Source organism: Ornithodoros turicata, chromosome 6 (assembly GCF_037126465.1).
Source record: "Ornithodoros turicata isolate Travis chromosome 6, ASM3712646v1, whole genome shotgun sequence".
Lineage (NCBI taxonomy): Eukaryota > Metazoa > Arthropoda > Arachnida > Ixodida > Argasidae > Ornithodoros > Ornithodoros turicata.
Window position 1 is genome coordinate 7,073,146 of NC_088206.1, and position 16,528 is coordinate 7,089,673.

The 16,528-nt window shown below is 46.9% G+C and overlaps 1 protein-coding gene and 1 long non-coding RNA gene across 2 annotated transcripts in view; one reads left to right on the forward strand and one right to left on the reverse strand.

The window, feature by feature from the left end:
• LOC135398953 (glycine receptor subunit alpha-2-like) overlaps window positions 1-16,528 on the forward strand; it is a 239,377-nt gene that overhangs the window by 190,616 nt on the left and 32,233 nt on the right. The window contains exon 3 of the mRNA XM_064630535.1: window positions 9,873-9,979. Coding sequence (XP_064486605.1) covers window positions 9,915-9,979 — 65 coding nt within the window. The 5' untranslated portion in view covers window positions 9,873-9,914. The remainder of the gene's footprint in view (window positions 1-9,872; window positions 9,980-16,528) is intronic.
• The window catches only part of LOC135398954 (uncharacterized), a 77,898-nt gene that overhangs the window by 24,671 nt on the left and 36,699 nt on the right, over window positions 1-16,528 (reverse strand). The window lies entirely within an intron of this gene.

Below are 16,528 nucleotides of genomic sequence, written 5' to 3' on the forward strand. Positions count from 1 at the left end.
TGTACTGCAAGAAAGCAGCTAGTTCAGGGTACATCCGGGCATAGCTGTTTGCTTATAGGGCGTTCAAAAAATAAAAGACCGAACTTTTGCTCTGAAGCTTTTATTCGCTGTCCTGCGTCAGCCTAAACAGTGTCGCCCTCAAAGCACTCCCCTGTGCTGCCAAAGCACCGTTCGCAGCGTTTCTTCCACTGCTGGTACGCTTCGTGGAACGCACTTTCTGCTATGGTGCGTAGATCCCTCGTCGCGTTCTCTCGAATTTCCTGTATCGTCCGAAAGCGACGTCCTTTCAATGCTGTCTTCACTTTGCGGAAGAGGAAAAAGTCTGGTAGAGCCAAGTCAGGCGAATAGGGAGGATGGGATACGACTGATACTTTGTGTTTGGCCAAATAATTACGGACCAAGAGTGACGAATGTGCCGGCGTAAGAGCCGTGGTGCAAGAGCTATGTTTGTTCCTTCCACAGTAATGACCTCTTCCTGCGCACATCATCTCGCAGACGTACTAAGACTTATTTGTAAAGCTCGTTGGTAACCATTTGACCATGTTGTACGAATTCGTCATGAACAATGCCATTGCAGTCAAGGAAAGTAATCAACATCCACTCATGAATCAACGTCGAGCGTCAAAGCGTCGAGGTTAGTGTAGTTTCCCTTTCTTTTATTAATAACGCGTCCTGGAGTAGCCAGTCCCGAGTGGCTCGAGACTACCATCTCCATTTTTTTTCTTTTAAAATCAATCAATCAATCAACGTCCACTGCGATGACTACACCTTAGTTTCGGCGTCATACCCATAGACCCACGTCTCGTCTTCCGTTATGATAGGTTTAAGAAAGCGTTCGTCCGCATTCGCATTGGCAAGCAGCTCCTATGGCTGATTTCAACACGAGCCTCCTTTTGAGTCGTCGTTAACAAGCATTTTTCGTGGCTAACCTTTTTCTTTCTTTTTTTTTCACCCACAAACGCGTTTTGGAGTAGCCAGTTCTGACTTGGTCGGGACTAACCTCTCCATATTTTTCTTTTTCCAATCCAATCCAACAAGCGTGGGACGAATTTTGCACTGACCCGTCGTATTTCGCAAGTTTTTTCTGACAAAACTTGATTACACGACCCGACGCTGAGACGCCAACTTCATCCGCGATTTCCGCGAATCGTGGCATTAATTTTCTGCACACTTTCGTCATCCGTTGAACCGCCGTCCTGTCCTCCTGGAAGCGTTTAAACCAATCGTGTCAGTTGTCACTGCGTTCTGCTCATGCAGTCCTCTCCGTACGCTTTGCGTATCAACTGAAACGTCTCCGTGAAGTTCTTGCCAATAGTGCGGAAGCAGAATTTCACACACAAACGCTGCTCTTCAAGCTCTTTCATTCCTAAACAGTCAAAAAAACGCGGCTACACTCTTAAAAATGAATTTCACCGCACTGCACGCTCCTAGCCAACCATAGTCTCAAATGATATCGTTTATCTGCCCTGATTTGTTGAAAACGGGAGGAGTACGCCTTTTCTGTGACAATTATGAACAACATAAGTGTCACAAAAAAGGCGTACACCTCCCGTTTTCAACAAATCAGGGCAGATAAACGATATCATTCGGGACGATGGCTGGTTAGGAGCGTGCTATGCGGTGAAGTTCATTTTTAAGAGTGTACACGTAATCGCGGTTTGCCGCAGTCACACTGCCGACCAAACGGAGGTTACGCCCCTAACCGTGGTTATGGGGAACCGAGCTTGGCTACCTCAGTTTCGCGAGGTAACCGGGGAAATGGAGTGTTGCCTTAACCGCGGTTAGCGCTGCCGTGTGACATTTCTCGCAAATAATCATGCGCGTACAGGGTATGTAATGGTTGTTAAGCTTTTTAATTACCATTATATGCCCTTTTCCTTTCATGATATACAGCGTAATCAGAGTATACATTGCGCTTGTGTCAGAGTCACGTGATCGCTGCTAACATGTCACAAATTGCCGTGTGAGAATAACAAGCCGTGGTTCACGATAACCGCGGTTTGATACGATGATAACGATAACACGATAACCCCTGTTACACGTGCAGCCTTCGACGCCCGTTGAAGCCAAATGCCTTGAAAAACGCGCGTAGCGACGATGGTTGGCAAGGAACGTGCTGTGTGGTGAAGTTCATTTTTCAGAGTGAAGGCTTCACGTGTAACAGGGGTATAAATGCGGTTGAGATTGATTGTCCGTGTGGCAAGGGCAAACGGTCACAGGGAATTCAAATTAACAGCAGTCCGTTGCATACAGGAACACCGGTAGCCGTGCACAGTGTGCGAGCGCCCTCTGTATATCGGAGGAAGCACCGTTTGAGAAGTTCGGTCTTCTTTTGAACACGCCTCGTATGGTGCACGTCGAGTGACAGCGGACGAAGAAAGTTGAGAGCAAATGGCGTTCACTTGCAACTGAAAATATTCCTCATAGAGCAGCGGTTCCGTAACCGACGTCATACACGCGTGTTGCCGTGCTTTTATAGACTTTATTTCCTTCTGAAAAGTGAAATTAACGAACCATCCCCGGACACTCTCTTGTCCCCTTCTGATTGTGCGAACTCGAGTTTGCGCCAGCGTTTATCCGGCCGAATTCGAATTCGGGGGTGACCCCGATTTCGTAGATGTGACTTGATCTCGACTTGACTTCCAGATGCCTTGGAAGGGGTCGCAATCATAAAGCCGAAAAATCAAAACACCGGACAATCAGAAGGCCGAGGGTTCAGAAAACCGAACTATCCGAATGCCGAAAAGTCAGAAAACCGAATTATCGAAAGGCCGAAAAATAAGGAACTCAAGATACGAAAACTGTTATTCCAGCTGAGATTTTTAAAAAAATTTGCTCAGCAAATTGGGTAGGATAGACTTGTTGGGGCCAAATGTATGGAGAAACACCATCTCCTTTTTTCTGTTTCTTTTGTCTTTTTCTTTTTTTCCCTTCGGGAGTGGGTCTGTTTATGGGAGTAGCCGAATTTGTCCTGTGACTAATTCAATCTCTCCCTATTTCTTTTTTTTTTCGCCAACACCAGCACATCATTCAATGGGTAATACAAGTCATTCACTGGCATTCACCCGCCAGGCACTTTTGTTGTAGTAACATGTTGTAGATCATTGCTTTTATCTCTCTCTCTCTCTCTCTGTCTGTCTAGCCAGCCTATTTCCGAGCACCAAATGCTATGCATTACAATTATCAAATACAAGAGCCGCAATAGTTTTTCATAGTCTTATGAAAAGAACCATCCCCTTCAGTGGTCATTAACGGGGGTGCTCACCCTATGTCTCTTTGGTCTTTCGGGCCTTCTGATTGTTCGGTGTTCTGATTTTCGGCGTTCTGGCTTTCGGTCTTCTGACAGTACGGTGTTAGTATTTTTCGGCCTCATGATAGTTCGGCGTTATGATTTTCGGCCTTTTGATAGGCTTCCCCTTGGAAGAGCGCTAATGAGCTTCAGAAGACCCTGCTCGGCGTGCAGCGTTCTTACGCAGCGAACCCTACTTGACACGTGTGGTGAAAGTGTCAAGTACTCTCCAGTACGGCAGCTTCGGAAAGCCCCATGACACTCAGAATCTTGCCTTGGGTTGGCTTTACATGAGTTGATGCGTCATCAATTTGTTTACAGGGACTTATTTGCAAAGCATCGGTGCCACATGACAGGTGCGGCACATATTTAGAAGTCCTGACGCTAAGAAATGTCGCGTTCTCATACTGCAAGGCAAATTTTAAGCGCAAACTTGAGCAAAAATCTCGCTCCCAGACGCCGTTAAAGTTAGCAGGTTGCGACTTGACGAAGTAAACCAGCGGGAGGGTTCATGAAAGACCCAAACCGTCTTGAGCGAGGACGTGTTTTTGCGCAGACTTGAAGCCGCATCTTGACTTCTGCAAGTCAAGTGACATCTATGAATTCGGGGGTAAGGCCTCCGTCGCCAAAGAAGAAGAACAACAACAAAGATGAATGGATGATGATGATGATGATGATGATGTCGGATGTTTTCCTGCGTTGAGTGCAAACAAAGACACAACGCAGCCCTCGAAAGACCCACACAGCGACGGAAGCCGCACTTCTCGACCGGTCAAGTGGGATAACCCTTTATGCCACGATGGTGGGCTATTTTATTTTCATTCTTTTGCTGCTCTTTTCTTTTTTTTTTCTCTCTTCTTTTTTCTTTTTTTTTTTTACGCTTGCAGGGACGCAAAGATCATATGTCATTTGAAAGAAACTGGATGAAATACATTGCGTCTTCGGGAAGGACATGAGTAGGCGGGTGAAGCCAATTTGACAGGGAACACTGAAGCGCAAAAATTTCTCCGCGCGGAATAAAAGATGGCATTGCGTTGACACCAACACAAAAGGAACGAAATTCATCCGTTGCGTCCTTCGTCATTTATGATCGGTAGAAAAGAAAAAAACGTAATTTATGCTTTCTCTCCCCCTGTTCTTCAGAAGGAGGCCGATAATACGGAGAGGGCTCTTGTTGGTTTTCGGAAACTATTTGTCCAATCATCGCGGGAGATCGTTCGAGGAGAACAAATCCGAGGCCGCTTCGCACCGCCGCGCGCCTTGAGAGGGAGGAGGAAAGCGTACATTGTGGTTCCTTTCGCTCATAAACACGGTCGATACAACGGATGAATACCGTTCCTTTTGTATTGCTGTCAAAGTAACCGCGTCTTTGATTCCGCGAGGAAACATTTTTGCACTTGAGTGTCCCTTTAAAGTGCCACTGAGGACTAAATCTCGTGTCTTCAGAATCCTACCAAAGTTATGTTGCTGAAATCTTCTTGTCTCACTTTATATTCCTGCAAAATATTTTGGACGCGAAAGTTAGCGAAAATTTTTATGTTTTAGAAGCGTTATTTTTATATTTGAGAACTGTGACGTCATGTTATGCTACGACGGAGCACCCGGCTCTCACCTGGCAACGCTGTTGCCCTTGGCGTCTTCCCGAGGGGCTCACTTTTTGTACTCCGGTAGCGGAGCCCCCCGTGACATATCCTCCGACCGCTCCGACCTTCGAGAAAACACGAGGAGGGGAAGACAGCTCTCATTTTTCCCCTCTTTCGATCAGCGCCACGTGACTTCTCCAACGCGTGACCCTTCCCGGACGCCGGCGCCGTTGCAAGGAGACGAGCGCTCTTTCCAGAACATGACGTCACTGCAATTTGTGGGCAAGGCATGACGTCACCTGCTCCCCGCGTCATCGGAACTCGTGGATGCTCAGCAGATCTTCAAAAATTGGTAGAAATGCACAACGCTCGCAAACAGGATTGAAATTTTGTGTATAGAATTCTTGACTAAATAAGATGAGCGCCGTTTTCCGAGTCCGGAGCCCACTTTAAAGGGACTGTCGCATCTCCCCCCCATCGCTACGGCTCTGAGCGCTTATGACGGTTCTGTGTGCAAAGCGAGACGAAATAGTCACACCCTACTTCATAAACCTCTGTGCACGAACATTACTGCATACACAGTACACAGCGTAGAGAAAGAGCAGGTAGGTTCGAGAATTAATTTCAGTGTATTTTCGTTATACTTTCGATCTTGACAGCCAAACACATCCCGGTATTACGCGACGTTGTGCAATGTTTTGTCAATGCTCGGTTACGCATAGTTAGAGGTTATCCTATACCTTTTTACTTTTAGAGGTAGAAACGCATATATATATCTTTTACCTCTATGAGGGGGTGACCGTTCTAAGGGTGTAGGTGGGGCTGGAATATTATCTCGACAGGAAGTATGCGATGAAGTCTGTCGCTTACAAGGTTACAGTATACGAGGATCTGTGCCCACACTCTTAAAACAGAACTTCACCGCATAGCACGCTCCTAGCCAACCACCATCTCGAATGACATCGTTCTCCCCTCTGATTTGCTGGAAACGGGAGGCGTACGCCATTTTCGTGACAATTATGAACTGCATAAGTGTCACAAAAAAGGCGTACGCCTCCCGTTTTCAACAAATCAGGGGAAATAACGATGTCATTCGAGATGACGGTTGGCTAGGAGCATGCTATGCGGTGAAGTTCATTTTTAAGAGTGCACTGCTCGACGTCAGGCAATTTCCAACGTCCACCACTGCCCGTTTCTAGTTCGGTGGTGTTTGAAAGATTACGTCTGCGAAATCCTGTACTTGGACTTGGAAATCTTGACCCATCAAGTGGTCGAAAGTGGTCACCATAAAAGGCGCCATTTCCCTTCCATATCTTTGCTCCACCACGGAGCTTTACTGCAGGGGAGAAGGGCTTCAAGTTTACGGTGATATATTGAGCGCAGCTGCTACGGACTGTCTCAGCAGTATAAATTGGAGGCACCTATGGGAGGGAAAAAAAAAAGGAATTGCCAATAAAACCGTCCAGACTCGGCTGCTTTTTGTGTCCTTCTTTTCTCGCGGCGTCCACAGCACTGGCCTATACAAAGCGTGCCATTGGTGCCAGAGAGCGCCGTTTCATAGCTGGCCCCCAGAACAAGCAATACCAACAACTCACGATCATACACAAGATCATTAGGGTGTTCCAAAACAGACAACCAGATTGACAACGGGGGCTGTGAAACGCAGCCCCAACCTGATATTAGCTTTTCGTTTCATTTCACATGTCTCGAACAAACATCAAATAGACGGCCAGGGTGGATGGAACGCCGAGCTTCAAGTTTTCATTTATAATTTATACGCAATGTTTAGTACAAGTGTCAGAAAGATAAATTTTGTCGTTATGAGCTCCCTCGGCGTTATTTTATGTAAACCCTAGTGACATATTTTGGTCTGAATTGCCAGAAATAGTAGACAGGAAGAGTACTACGGAAACGATACGACAAAAGAAGCTGTCAGGTTAGGGCTCAGCAATAGCGAGTTTGACTGAATCGGAAGGTGTCCACGATAACACTTCCGGGAACGGGATAAGTGAATAGCCATATCTCTTTGAAGCGCTAAGCTTGCTAAGCTTGGATTTGATAACTTCCTTTACCGTACCGTTTTCGTACAGTTCTTCCGATGTACTCAAAACTCGCTAATGTGATACCGTTCGCTTCAAAGGAATACCGCGGTTGGCCTATCATGTTCTCGGAAGGTTTATCGCGAACACCTTCCGGTCCACTATGCAGCCTTCGACGCCCGTTGAAGCCAAGGGCCTTGAAAAACGCGCGTAGCGCCAGCAAGCGTGTAATGTGGCAACTTCTGAAGGGACATTGAATCCAATGCTGGTTGGCAGGTTGACACGATTACACGCTTGCTGAAAATGGGGTGGGGCTGTACGCCATTTTTGTGGCAGTATGCAGTTCATAATTGCCACAAAAATGGCGTACGCCCCGCCCCCTTTCCCGTTTTCATCGACTCAAGAGAGAAGACGTTGTCATTCGGGACGATGGTTGGCTAGGAACGTGCTGTGTGGTGAAGTTCATTTTTAAGTGTGAAAGGCTTCCCGTGTAACAGGGGCGTACGACCCCTTGTCCAACCCACCCGTACAACGGTTCGCGTTCCCGAATGTTTGAATCGAACTCTTCTTAACGAAACACCATCATCACTTAGCGACATGTGTCTTTCTTCTTTCGTTTTCCACACGTGTCTGGAGAACGACTCCAGTTCTTGCTAGTTCAGAAAGGACACACGAGGTAGCGCTGGCGCTAGTCTACATGTCGCCTATTGTGTTACATGACCATTGTCTAAGGTTTTTAACGCTTTTAAAGAATAGAAATCCGTCGTTAACCGCCACGCCCAGAGGAGCTGGCCTTCATCGTTGTATGCGATGAAGCCACGTTTTAAGAGAGCAGTCGCCGCAAGATTTTAGAATAGCCCCATATCGAACCACGGGTGCCCCGCCAAAAGCCATTCCTTGCAATTCACCGCCGTGACCTTTTCAGTCGCGAAACAAATCCTCATGCGCACATTACCCGTGTCACCTAAAGCCCCTCGAAGTGTCTCACACGAAAGCACGTCACCCTTCCAGGGTAATGTGACTAAAGCGTTAGTTCTCAGTGGCTCACGAGCTGTTTTGTTTGAGAAGCATAACCTGGTTCTTTATCGCCCGACATCACGGGCAATAAAGTGGTCCACTGCGAATGCGATGCCTTTTTCTTGAGAGGTATCTCTAGAAAGAAGCGCCCGCTGTAAATCCTGGTCACAGTGCGAAACATTCAACCTTAGGTTCAAGTGATATAAATGGGCAGCATTTATCATCTCCGCAACGAGTTCTCGAGTATCACCGTTCCCGAGAGCTAAGAAAAGATATACTACATCGATTCTAAAAGCGCACATTCGTTCCCGTGGGTGAAAGGAGAGAAAGGAGGAGACGTATTGTCGTCGTACTTCGGCAATACCGACTTGTCATGACGTCGACCATTTTAAAGCGATAGCTTTATAAGGCCATCCAGAGCGTATGTCCATCCATAACTTTATAAGGTCACGTGACAGTGAACGCGTGACCTCAAAATTTACCGACAACGATGGCCCTATAAAACTACCCAATTAGACGCGTTTGGCACAATGCCCAAAGATGCAGCCGGGATTTTTTAAAGGAATAGCTTTAAAGGACCAATCAATGTCGACAGCCGTGTAGGTCCGTCCGTCCGTAACAGTTTTGGAGCGAGAAGAAGAGGAGAGAGAAAAGCAAAATGCATCTATAGTCGTATTCAACTTAAGAAGGAACATAAATCTAGTCCGTCAGCTCTCAAAATATTACTGCGTCGCGAATAGGACCGGCTGGACACAGTGAGGTCAGCCCCTCCCTGCTCGCGCCAGATAATGTAGTCCATCATACTCACTCGGCTTCCGTATTGGCTGTTAAGACTGGCCGCATGACACAACGCTGCTGCAGAAAAATGGTGCTCCCCTACTGACGTCGCATGGTGGCGCGCAGGTATTTCTCCTGGCGCGCTATTGCTTCTCCTTATCTCCAACGGCGTATGTAGCAGACGGACTAGATTTCTTTTCCTTCTTATGTTGAACACGACTATATAGACACACGCAAGCGCTCGCTCGTGCAACAAGGGAAAGTAAACGGGAGGAGACACCTAAGATCAGAACACGAGCCTCACCTTCGAAGACTCTCAAGAGAAATTGTGATATCATTTGTTTTTGTTTTCTTTTTCTTTTTCCTTTTTTATCGCTGTCAGTCCGACTGACAACGATTGCGCTGAAAAATTCGTCGCGCCCTATGCTTCGGGTGCTCCATAAAGCATGATGTTCGGCTATTTTTTTCCGATGGGATAGCTCCTCAATATCCCTGTCAAGTATCGTGAATTTAAGTAAATTCTGCACGCTCTTCACATTGGTGGGTAGAAAAGTGACCTCTACTTGGCAAGTTTCTGAGTTCAGTTCGCAAGAATGTACATAATAAAGCTCACGTTACATGACAATCACATCAGGAGGTTGCAAAAATATAGTAACAATAAATGCCGTTGACCACATGATTCTATGTGGTGTAGTTTTTTAATTAAAATACAATGACACGTTTTCTGAGACACCCTGTATACGGTGGTTTACCCTATAAAGCCCTCGCTTTCATAGAATTGTACAGGTGTGTGTGTTGCGGGGGGGAGTCTTACGGGCAATAGACAAGAATACACCAATAACCAAGGCAGGAAGTTGCCTGACCCGAGGTCTCACATCTCCATGTTTTGTATTTCTCAATCGATCAATCAATCAAAGAAAAGATATACGAGAAAAGGGACGCAAAGCAGAGAAAGCGGCCCTTTCACAGTGTGCACTCGAAAGCGGATGAAAAGAGTGAAGGTCAATAAATGATTGCGTTAAATAAATATTACAATATGATATGACGCTGAGTGTCGTCATTACGCTGCGAAGCATGGCCAAACCTGTCTTCGTATCGGCCATGTAGGCAGCAGAAATTAAATGTGCGGCAATGATCGTTTCGAACATCCATTTTGTTCTTGTGCAGGAGGACAGAGCAAGCAGGTGAAGCCAATGTCCAGAGTACGACATGAAATTCGCCTCCCTCCACCTGTTCCATGGTGTTTTCGGTCTCTTTGTCGCGGCCGTCACAGCGTGAGTATTGCCTTCGATTGTCAACATTTCAGGACACGAATGAAACCAAATAGGAACACTCCTGGTATAGTCCTCATTACATCACATCTTGACTTCAGATATGCATTTGACTCTGTGTCACATGTAGATGACATCAGATTATGACACTAGATATGCATTCCGCCGTGAGGCACACGCAGATGACATCCGATTTTATCTTTATAAATGTATTCCACTGTGAATCACGTGTACATGACGTCAGGTTTTGACATCAGAGATGGATTCTACTGTGAGTCACATGTACACTCTAAAAACTGAACTTCACCGCATAGCACGCTGTGCGCCAACCATTGCCGCGAATGATAGGGTTATCGCTTTTGATTCGAGGAGAGAGGGGGGTGTACGCCTTTTTGTGGTAATTTGGATATATGAAATTGCCACAAAAAGGCGTACGCCCCCCCCCCCTCTCTCTTCGAATCAGAAGCGATAAGCCTATCATTCTTGGCAATGGTTGTAGCACAGCGTGTTATGCGGTGAAGTTCTGTTTTTGGAGTGTGGCTTCTCCGCTTCATTCCCGAAATACCTTTTGCCGTAATATTTACCAGCTTTCCTCCCAGCTGCGCCCGTTGCCTTACCCAACATAATAAGGCTTCGTGCTGCCTCTGAAACGCAGTTCTTCGCACATGCGGAGGACTGGCGTATTTCCTTGCCTCGGCAGGGCGTAATCGTAAAGAATGTGAGTAGTACGCTTCCGTCTTGAAACGACCTTGACACCCATTCAACGGAAACGAATTGAAACGGTACGCGAATATAGCAGCTACGACGATTGCTCGCGACGGAATGCAGATGCTGCCAAACAACCACGACGTGACGAGCACTATAAGCTCGCCCAGCTATCGAACCTCCCCTCGTGCACTTTATAAAGAGCGCAGGACGAGCTTAGAAGTAAATCACATTCCCTCCTTCCGTTTCAGTTCATGCAAATCCATCCTCCAAGTTGAAAATGTATCTCCGGATACACCTGCCAAATACTGGCGGAAACTCGGAGAAACCAATTCCAAGTATACTTGCGCAAAAAAAAAGAAAAAAAAATCCACCACTGCTGAGCACGAAACCTTGCTTGTACTGTGCTGCAGTTCAACACTCTCACGATCCATCTTGCTCAGCCCCTCCATAAATAAAACATGGACCGCAGTCACCGTGCAACCGTAATCCTCTTAAGGGGCACCAATATACCTCAGCTACTTCAGTTATCAGCCATCGATCACCATCCTTGAAATGTAACCGGCCTGCGTATTCTTCTTTTCATCACCTTTCTTTCGCCGTCAAAAAGAAAATGAACGGGGAAAGCACGAAACTATAGAGAGTGAGTGCAATATCGTATAGGTGCATTAATATCGGTGCGCATAGGTGAATAGGCGCGTATACCGGGTGTTTCAGTTAAATCTCCGGGCTAAATAATTCGCGAACGGGTGCACCAATCCACGAACTTTCTTTTTTACAAGTATCTGTCCGATACCACCTACAAGCTGCACACCGTGTGAATGAGTGGGAGGCGCTCATTATTAAAATAAAAATGCAAATGAGTTTCGTAAAAAAGCGTAACTTCTGAAGCAGGGCGCTATCGGCATTAAAATGGGTACTACCCCTTTTGAGACCTTCAATGGACACCTTTTAGAGAAAAATCTGCCACCGAAGCGGGTCATTTGTTGCAGTAATTAATTGGTTTCGGTTTACGTATTTTTGTCGCGGCTGGTCGCGGCGCAGCGCAAAAGGACGCTCTTTCACTCCCTTATCCATCAATAAATTACATCCTTACATTAATGAATTACACCAATGAATTACACCAATGAAATACGCCCTTTTGCGCTTCGCCGCGACCAGCCGCGACAAAAATACGTAAACCGAAACCAATTAATTACTGCAACAAATGACCCGCTTCGGGGGCAGATTTTTCTCTAAAAGGTGTCCACTGAAGGTCCCAAAAGGGGTAGTACCCATTTTAATGCCGACAGCGCCCTGCTTTAGAAGATACGCTTTTTGACGAAACTCATTTGCATTTTTATTTTAATAATGAGCGCCTCCCACTCATTCACACGGTGTGCAGCTTGTAGGTGGTATCGGACAGATACTTGTAAAAAAGAAAGTTCGTGGATTGGTGCACCCGTTCGCGAATTATTTAGCCCGGGGATTTAACTGAAACACCCGGTATAGGTATAGTCGAAGCCTTGGCATTACGTATGCCAGGGCCTCGACCCTAAACTTCTATTCGATTGTATTCGATTCTATTCTGAAAGTACTGACGTGCTACGGCATTACCTATGCAACGGTGAATCGCAGTAGCAGACTCTTACTCTTAATTCTTACTCTTAATTGAAAGAGAGAGAGGAGGCAATGTGCAGGCTTTCTCTATCTAGGTGGTGTTGACGTCTCACAACTCCAGGCTTTCCTTCGCATAATGAAGTAATATTACTTGTACGTCGGCTGCAATTCACACAATAGCCATCATAACACCAAAACAGCGTCAAAAAAGTGTAATCCCAAAAATTCTGCGAAGGCTTGGTGTCAGAAGCCTCTTTTTAAGTTGTCGTTACTCCCTGTTTACGTAATTAGCCCCGTATAATTTAGCGATCAACGGCTTCAATTAACGTCTCTTTCCTTTTTTATCCTCTCTTTTACTTTCAGCTATTGGCAATGTCAACACTGTGGAATTCATCAAAGTTTAATCCGATCAGCTAACATGTCGCAACAGCGTGTCAAACCATTCTGCTGTTGTATAAGGTACAGACTGGAAACTTTAATTTAGCTCGACGAACTTTCGCCAATCAAACGCCCACGATCACATTTTTAATTTCATTTCGTCGGTATATTTCTACTTCTTGCCGATATCTTGAGTTACGTGCTTTAATGGTCGGATACACTCCTCAATTTAGGAATTATGTACTGTATAGCCACTTCAAATTTAATCTCGTATTCAGAATGAGAGCAACGAACTTTCGTTAACGTGTCGCGAAACTTTTTATATCACTGTTTTTGCGAAACCTGTTCACAAGTACTGTGTACAAGTTAAGAGTCGAAGCCTTGGCATTACGTACGCCAAGGCTACACAAGGCTACACAAGGCAACACAGTCGGCGCACGTATTCGAACCCGGGTGACCTCGCAGGCTCGCCGTGGAATGCCATCATCGCAATTCATTGCCATTAAGTGTCACAAAAAGGCGTACGCCCCCGCGTTTTCCACAGATCAGGCGTGCTAACGGCATCATTCTGTGCAATCGTTAGCATTCACCGTGCTATGTGGTGAAGTTGCTCCCCAGGGGGGGGGGGGGGCGGATATGTTTAATGCAAAGTAACACAAAAGAGAAGGGAAAGGTTAGCCACGGTGTAGGCTTGCTATTCCCAAAGGCTATCAAGCAAACAAAAGCAATTGCTCCCCAATTACTCCCTTTTGTATTAGAATGTATGACTCGTAATGGGGTTGTTCGCAGCACGGGCAAAAGTCTGGACATTGTACAGTGTCGCGATTGATTACGCTAAGCACGAGAAGAACACGAGGTTCCTTCTAAACAGAAGGACCTGAGAACTTTACTGCGCAGTTTAAGTTACATTAAACTTGATAATCTTTAAGTTTATGAACGTCAAGCTATTTTATGCATTAAACTTCAAAAAGGCGTATAAGAAAAACCCTGGATTTCGAGAAACAGACAGAGGATGGACCCCTCACGAAGACCGGGTGTCGAGCAACAGGTGAGTCGCGATAAATTGCGCTACAAAAACGAAACAAAAACATAAAGAGCCAGATCAAGATACTCGCAACCGAGTGAGAAATCGTTTCCCCCCCTTACAAGCAAACAAGTGGAGGATAATGGACGGAACAGGGGATGCGATAGGAACAGACACTGGAACAAAACGAAGTAACGAACAAACTACGTGACGGGAATTTATTGCTGTGAGGATCAGAGTACGAGACCACCGGACAAGACAAGATTCCAGGCAGACATAGAGAAATGTGTCCGACGCTCAGTCGTGTACAGAAAACACCCACAGAATAGCAATTGTGCCCCCAACAAGCATCTATGGTTATATGATCGGTGTGTATACAGTGAACCCTCGTTAATATGACCCCCGATAATCTGACATACGCGCTTTACGACCATACTCTTGGGGAACATTGCCGTGAAACGTCTGCAGATACCCCCGTTAATATGACAATTCCGCATTATGACCAAAATTTTCGGGAACGACCATGGTCATAATAACGAGGGTTCACTGTATATGAAGAGGACAGGTTGAGTAAGGAATATACAGAAAACCCTCGTTATTATGACCATGGTCGTTCCCGAAAATATTGGTCATAATGCGGAATTGTCATATTAACGGGGGGATTTGCGGAGGTTTCACTGCATTGTTCCCCCAGGAGTATGGTCGTAAAGCGCGTATGTCAGATTATCGGGGGTCATATTAACGAGGGTTCACTGTAAAGAGGAGCAGCCGTATGGCTTTGAGGAGGGGGGGGGCAATTTAAAACGTGGGAAAGGATGGGAGTATTTGGAGAGGACAGCAGGAAAGGGCAGGAAACGGAGGAGCTAGTGTGCGTCCTGGGTCGACTCTAGGGGGACTGTTCCAATCGTAGAACTCTCACAATAACTAGAAGCCAAGCCAGCGAATGGGGGCATCTCAACATGGGAGCAGCCATGATCGATACGGTAGGCCTAGCGTGTTACGAACGATGTCTCCTACGAGTTCCGTGCGCCGTTCTTTCCTGTCGGAGCACAAGGTTGAAACGGTACGATACTCGTTTCCCACGGAATCCAAGCACGTAGAGACGATGGCAGACAAAACAAACACACTTCGCACACGGCATGGCACGCGGAGCCCAGCGGAAGCGGAAGCGACTTGCATCGGATTGGATACCATTGCGCCGAACGCGCCTGGTCTTCACACGTGTGGAAAGCACGACCTACTCTATACTAGAGACCTGGACAGCTGGCGATCCCCTATGGGAGAGACGGGTCATGGGTTAGTTACGTTAGTGACCGCTGCAAGCGCCACATAGCATTAGTGGGGAGAGGGAATGACACTGTCACTCTTGCCACCGTCTTTCGTGCTACACAGGCTGTTGCTAAGCACGCGCTACACTTATTGCTTCGTCGTCGTCAACACAGCCTACCATGTATTGCCGCGGTTTCGGCAAGTCACGTGGTAACGAATAGTGCGAGCTAGCGCCAAATCCCATAGCCAAGCGGCGGTTGTCAGAACTACTACCCCGGTGCTGGGGGCTTTACGGATGGCCAGGTCTCTAGTATAGTAGTAGGTCGTGGTGGAAAGGCTGTGGCCGAATCCGGCCGAATCCACAATATCGACCATGGCGCCTCCCGGATTTGGACACTGGGAGACGGTCTTGCCTCCGTACAACTCCTTTGCTCTCCCCCATCACTCTCTCTCTCTCAGCTTTTCTTCTAGCCTGTCTACTTATGATTTCTATGGTTCCAACATCTGTCTGGAATGTGCGGAGGTAAGAGCCGGAAATGTGAGACATATAGCTCGTGGTGGGATTGGATTCCAGCCGCCTTCTAGTCCATACCAACAAACGAGCAGGCGCTGGATCCACTGGGCCACGTAGCTGGCGTGGTAGTACCACAAAGGGTCATTGTGCTTACGTCTGTGCCCTTTCTGTGAACGTCAGCAAGTGAACGTGCTGCACAACAGGCTGCGCGGGTGCTGTCTCAGCAACGGTACTTTATTGATGACGTTTAGAGAGAGGAAAGCGGTAACCGTGTACGACATTTTCTCGGTGGAAGAATATGGTGAGAACTCTGATTTTCCGCGCGACTCAGATAAGCACAAAACACGACGACCGGTGACGCGGCCGGCTTGACCATTCGGGTGCATTGCCGGAAGTAGTTTGCATAAGCACAGCCAAAGAAAGCCTGGACACTGGTCAGACGACGTGACGTAGTCATTAAGATTTCGCCAATCGCGAACGTGCTTTCAATGGCCGTAGCTGCGGAAACGAACCACCATCAGCCGCATGGGCAGCCAGTAGTAGCCACAGAAAGCATGGGCCTGGGCTTCAAAATCGTTTGCGGCGATTGGCTGACATCTTGGCTGGCTGCTGCGATTGGCGGACTTACCATCGAACGAGTATTTAGGTGGCGTTGCCGTAGCTATGCAGACGGGTCGTCATCATCTGCATGGGAAGTCACTGGCAGCCACAGAACGCCTGTGTTTGAGATCGTCCATGCGACGACTGGCTGAAGCAGGCGACATCCCCGGCTGCAGACGACATCCCCGACTTTATATGTCCACGTTGCGAAGGAGTGAGAGGAGGCATGAAGCAGGCCTTGTCTATCCTAGGTGGCGTTGGCACAGCTGTGCGACGACAGCGAGCGGTGAACTGATAGATGTGAAGCAGGAGTATTAGATGATACTAGCCTAACTGTGGGGTTTCTCGCTACTTGTGCTAGCATTACGACTACGCCAAGTATTCGAGCTGAGCATTTCTGTGCGTCAGAGCGGTTTTTCTTTTGATTTTTTTTTTTTTTATCTGGGAGCTCCGATCCGATGCT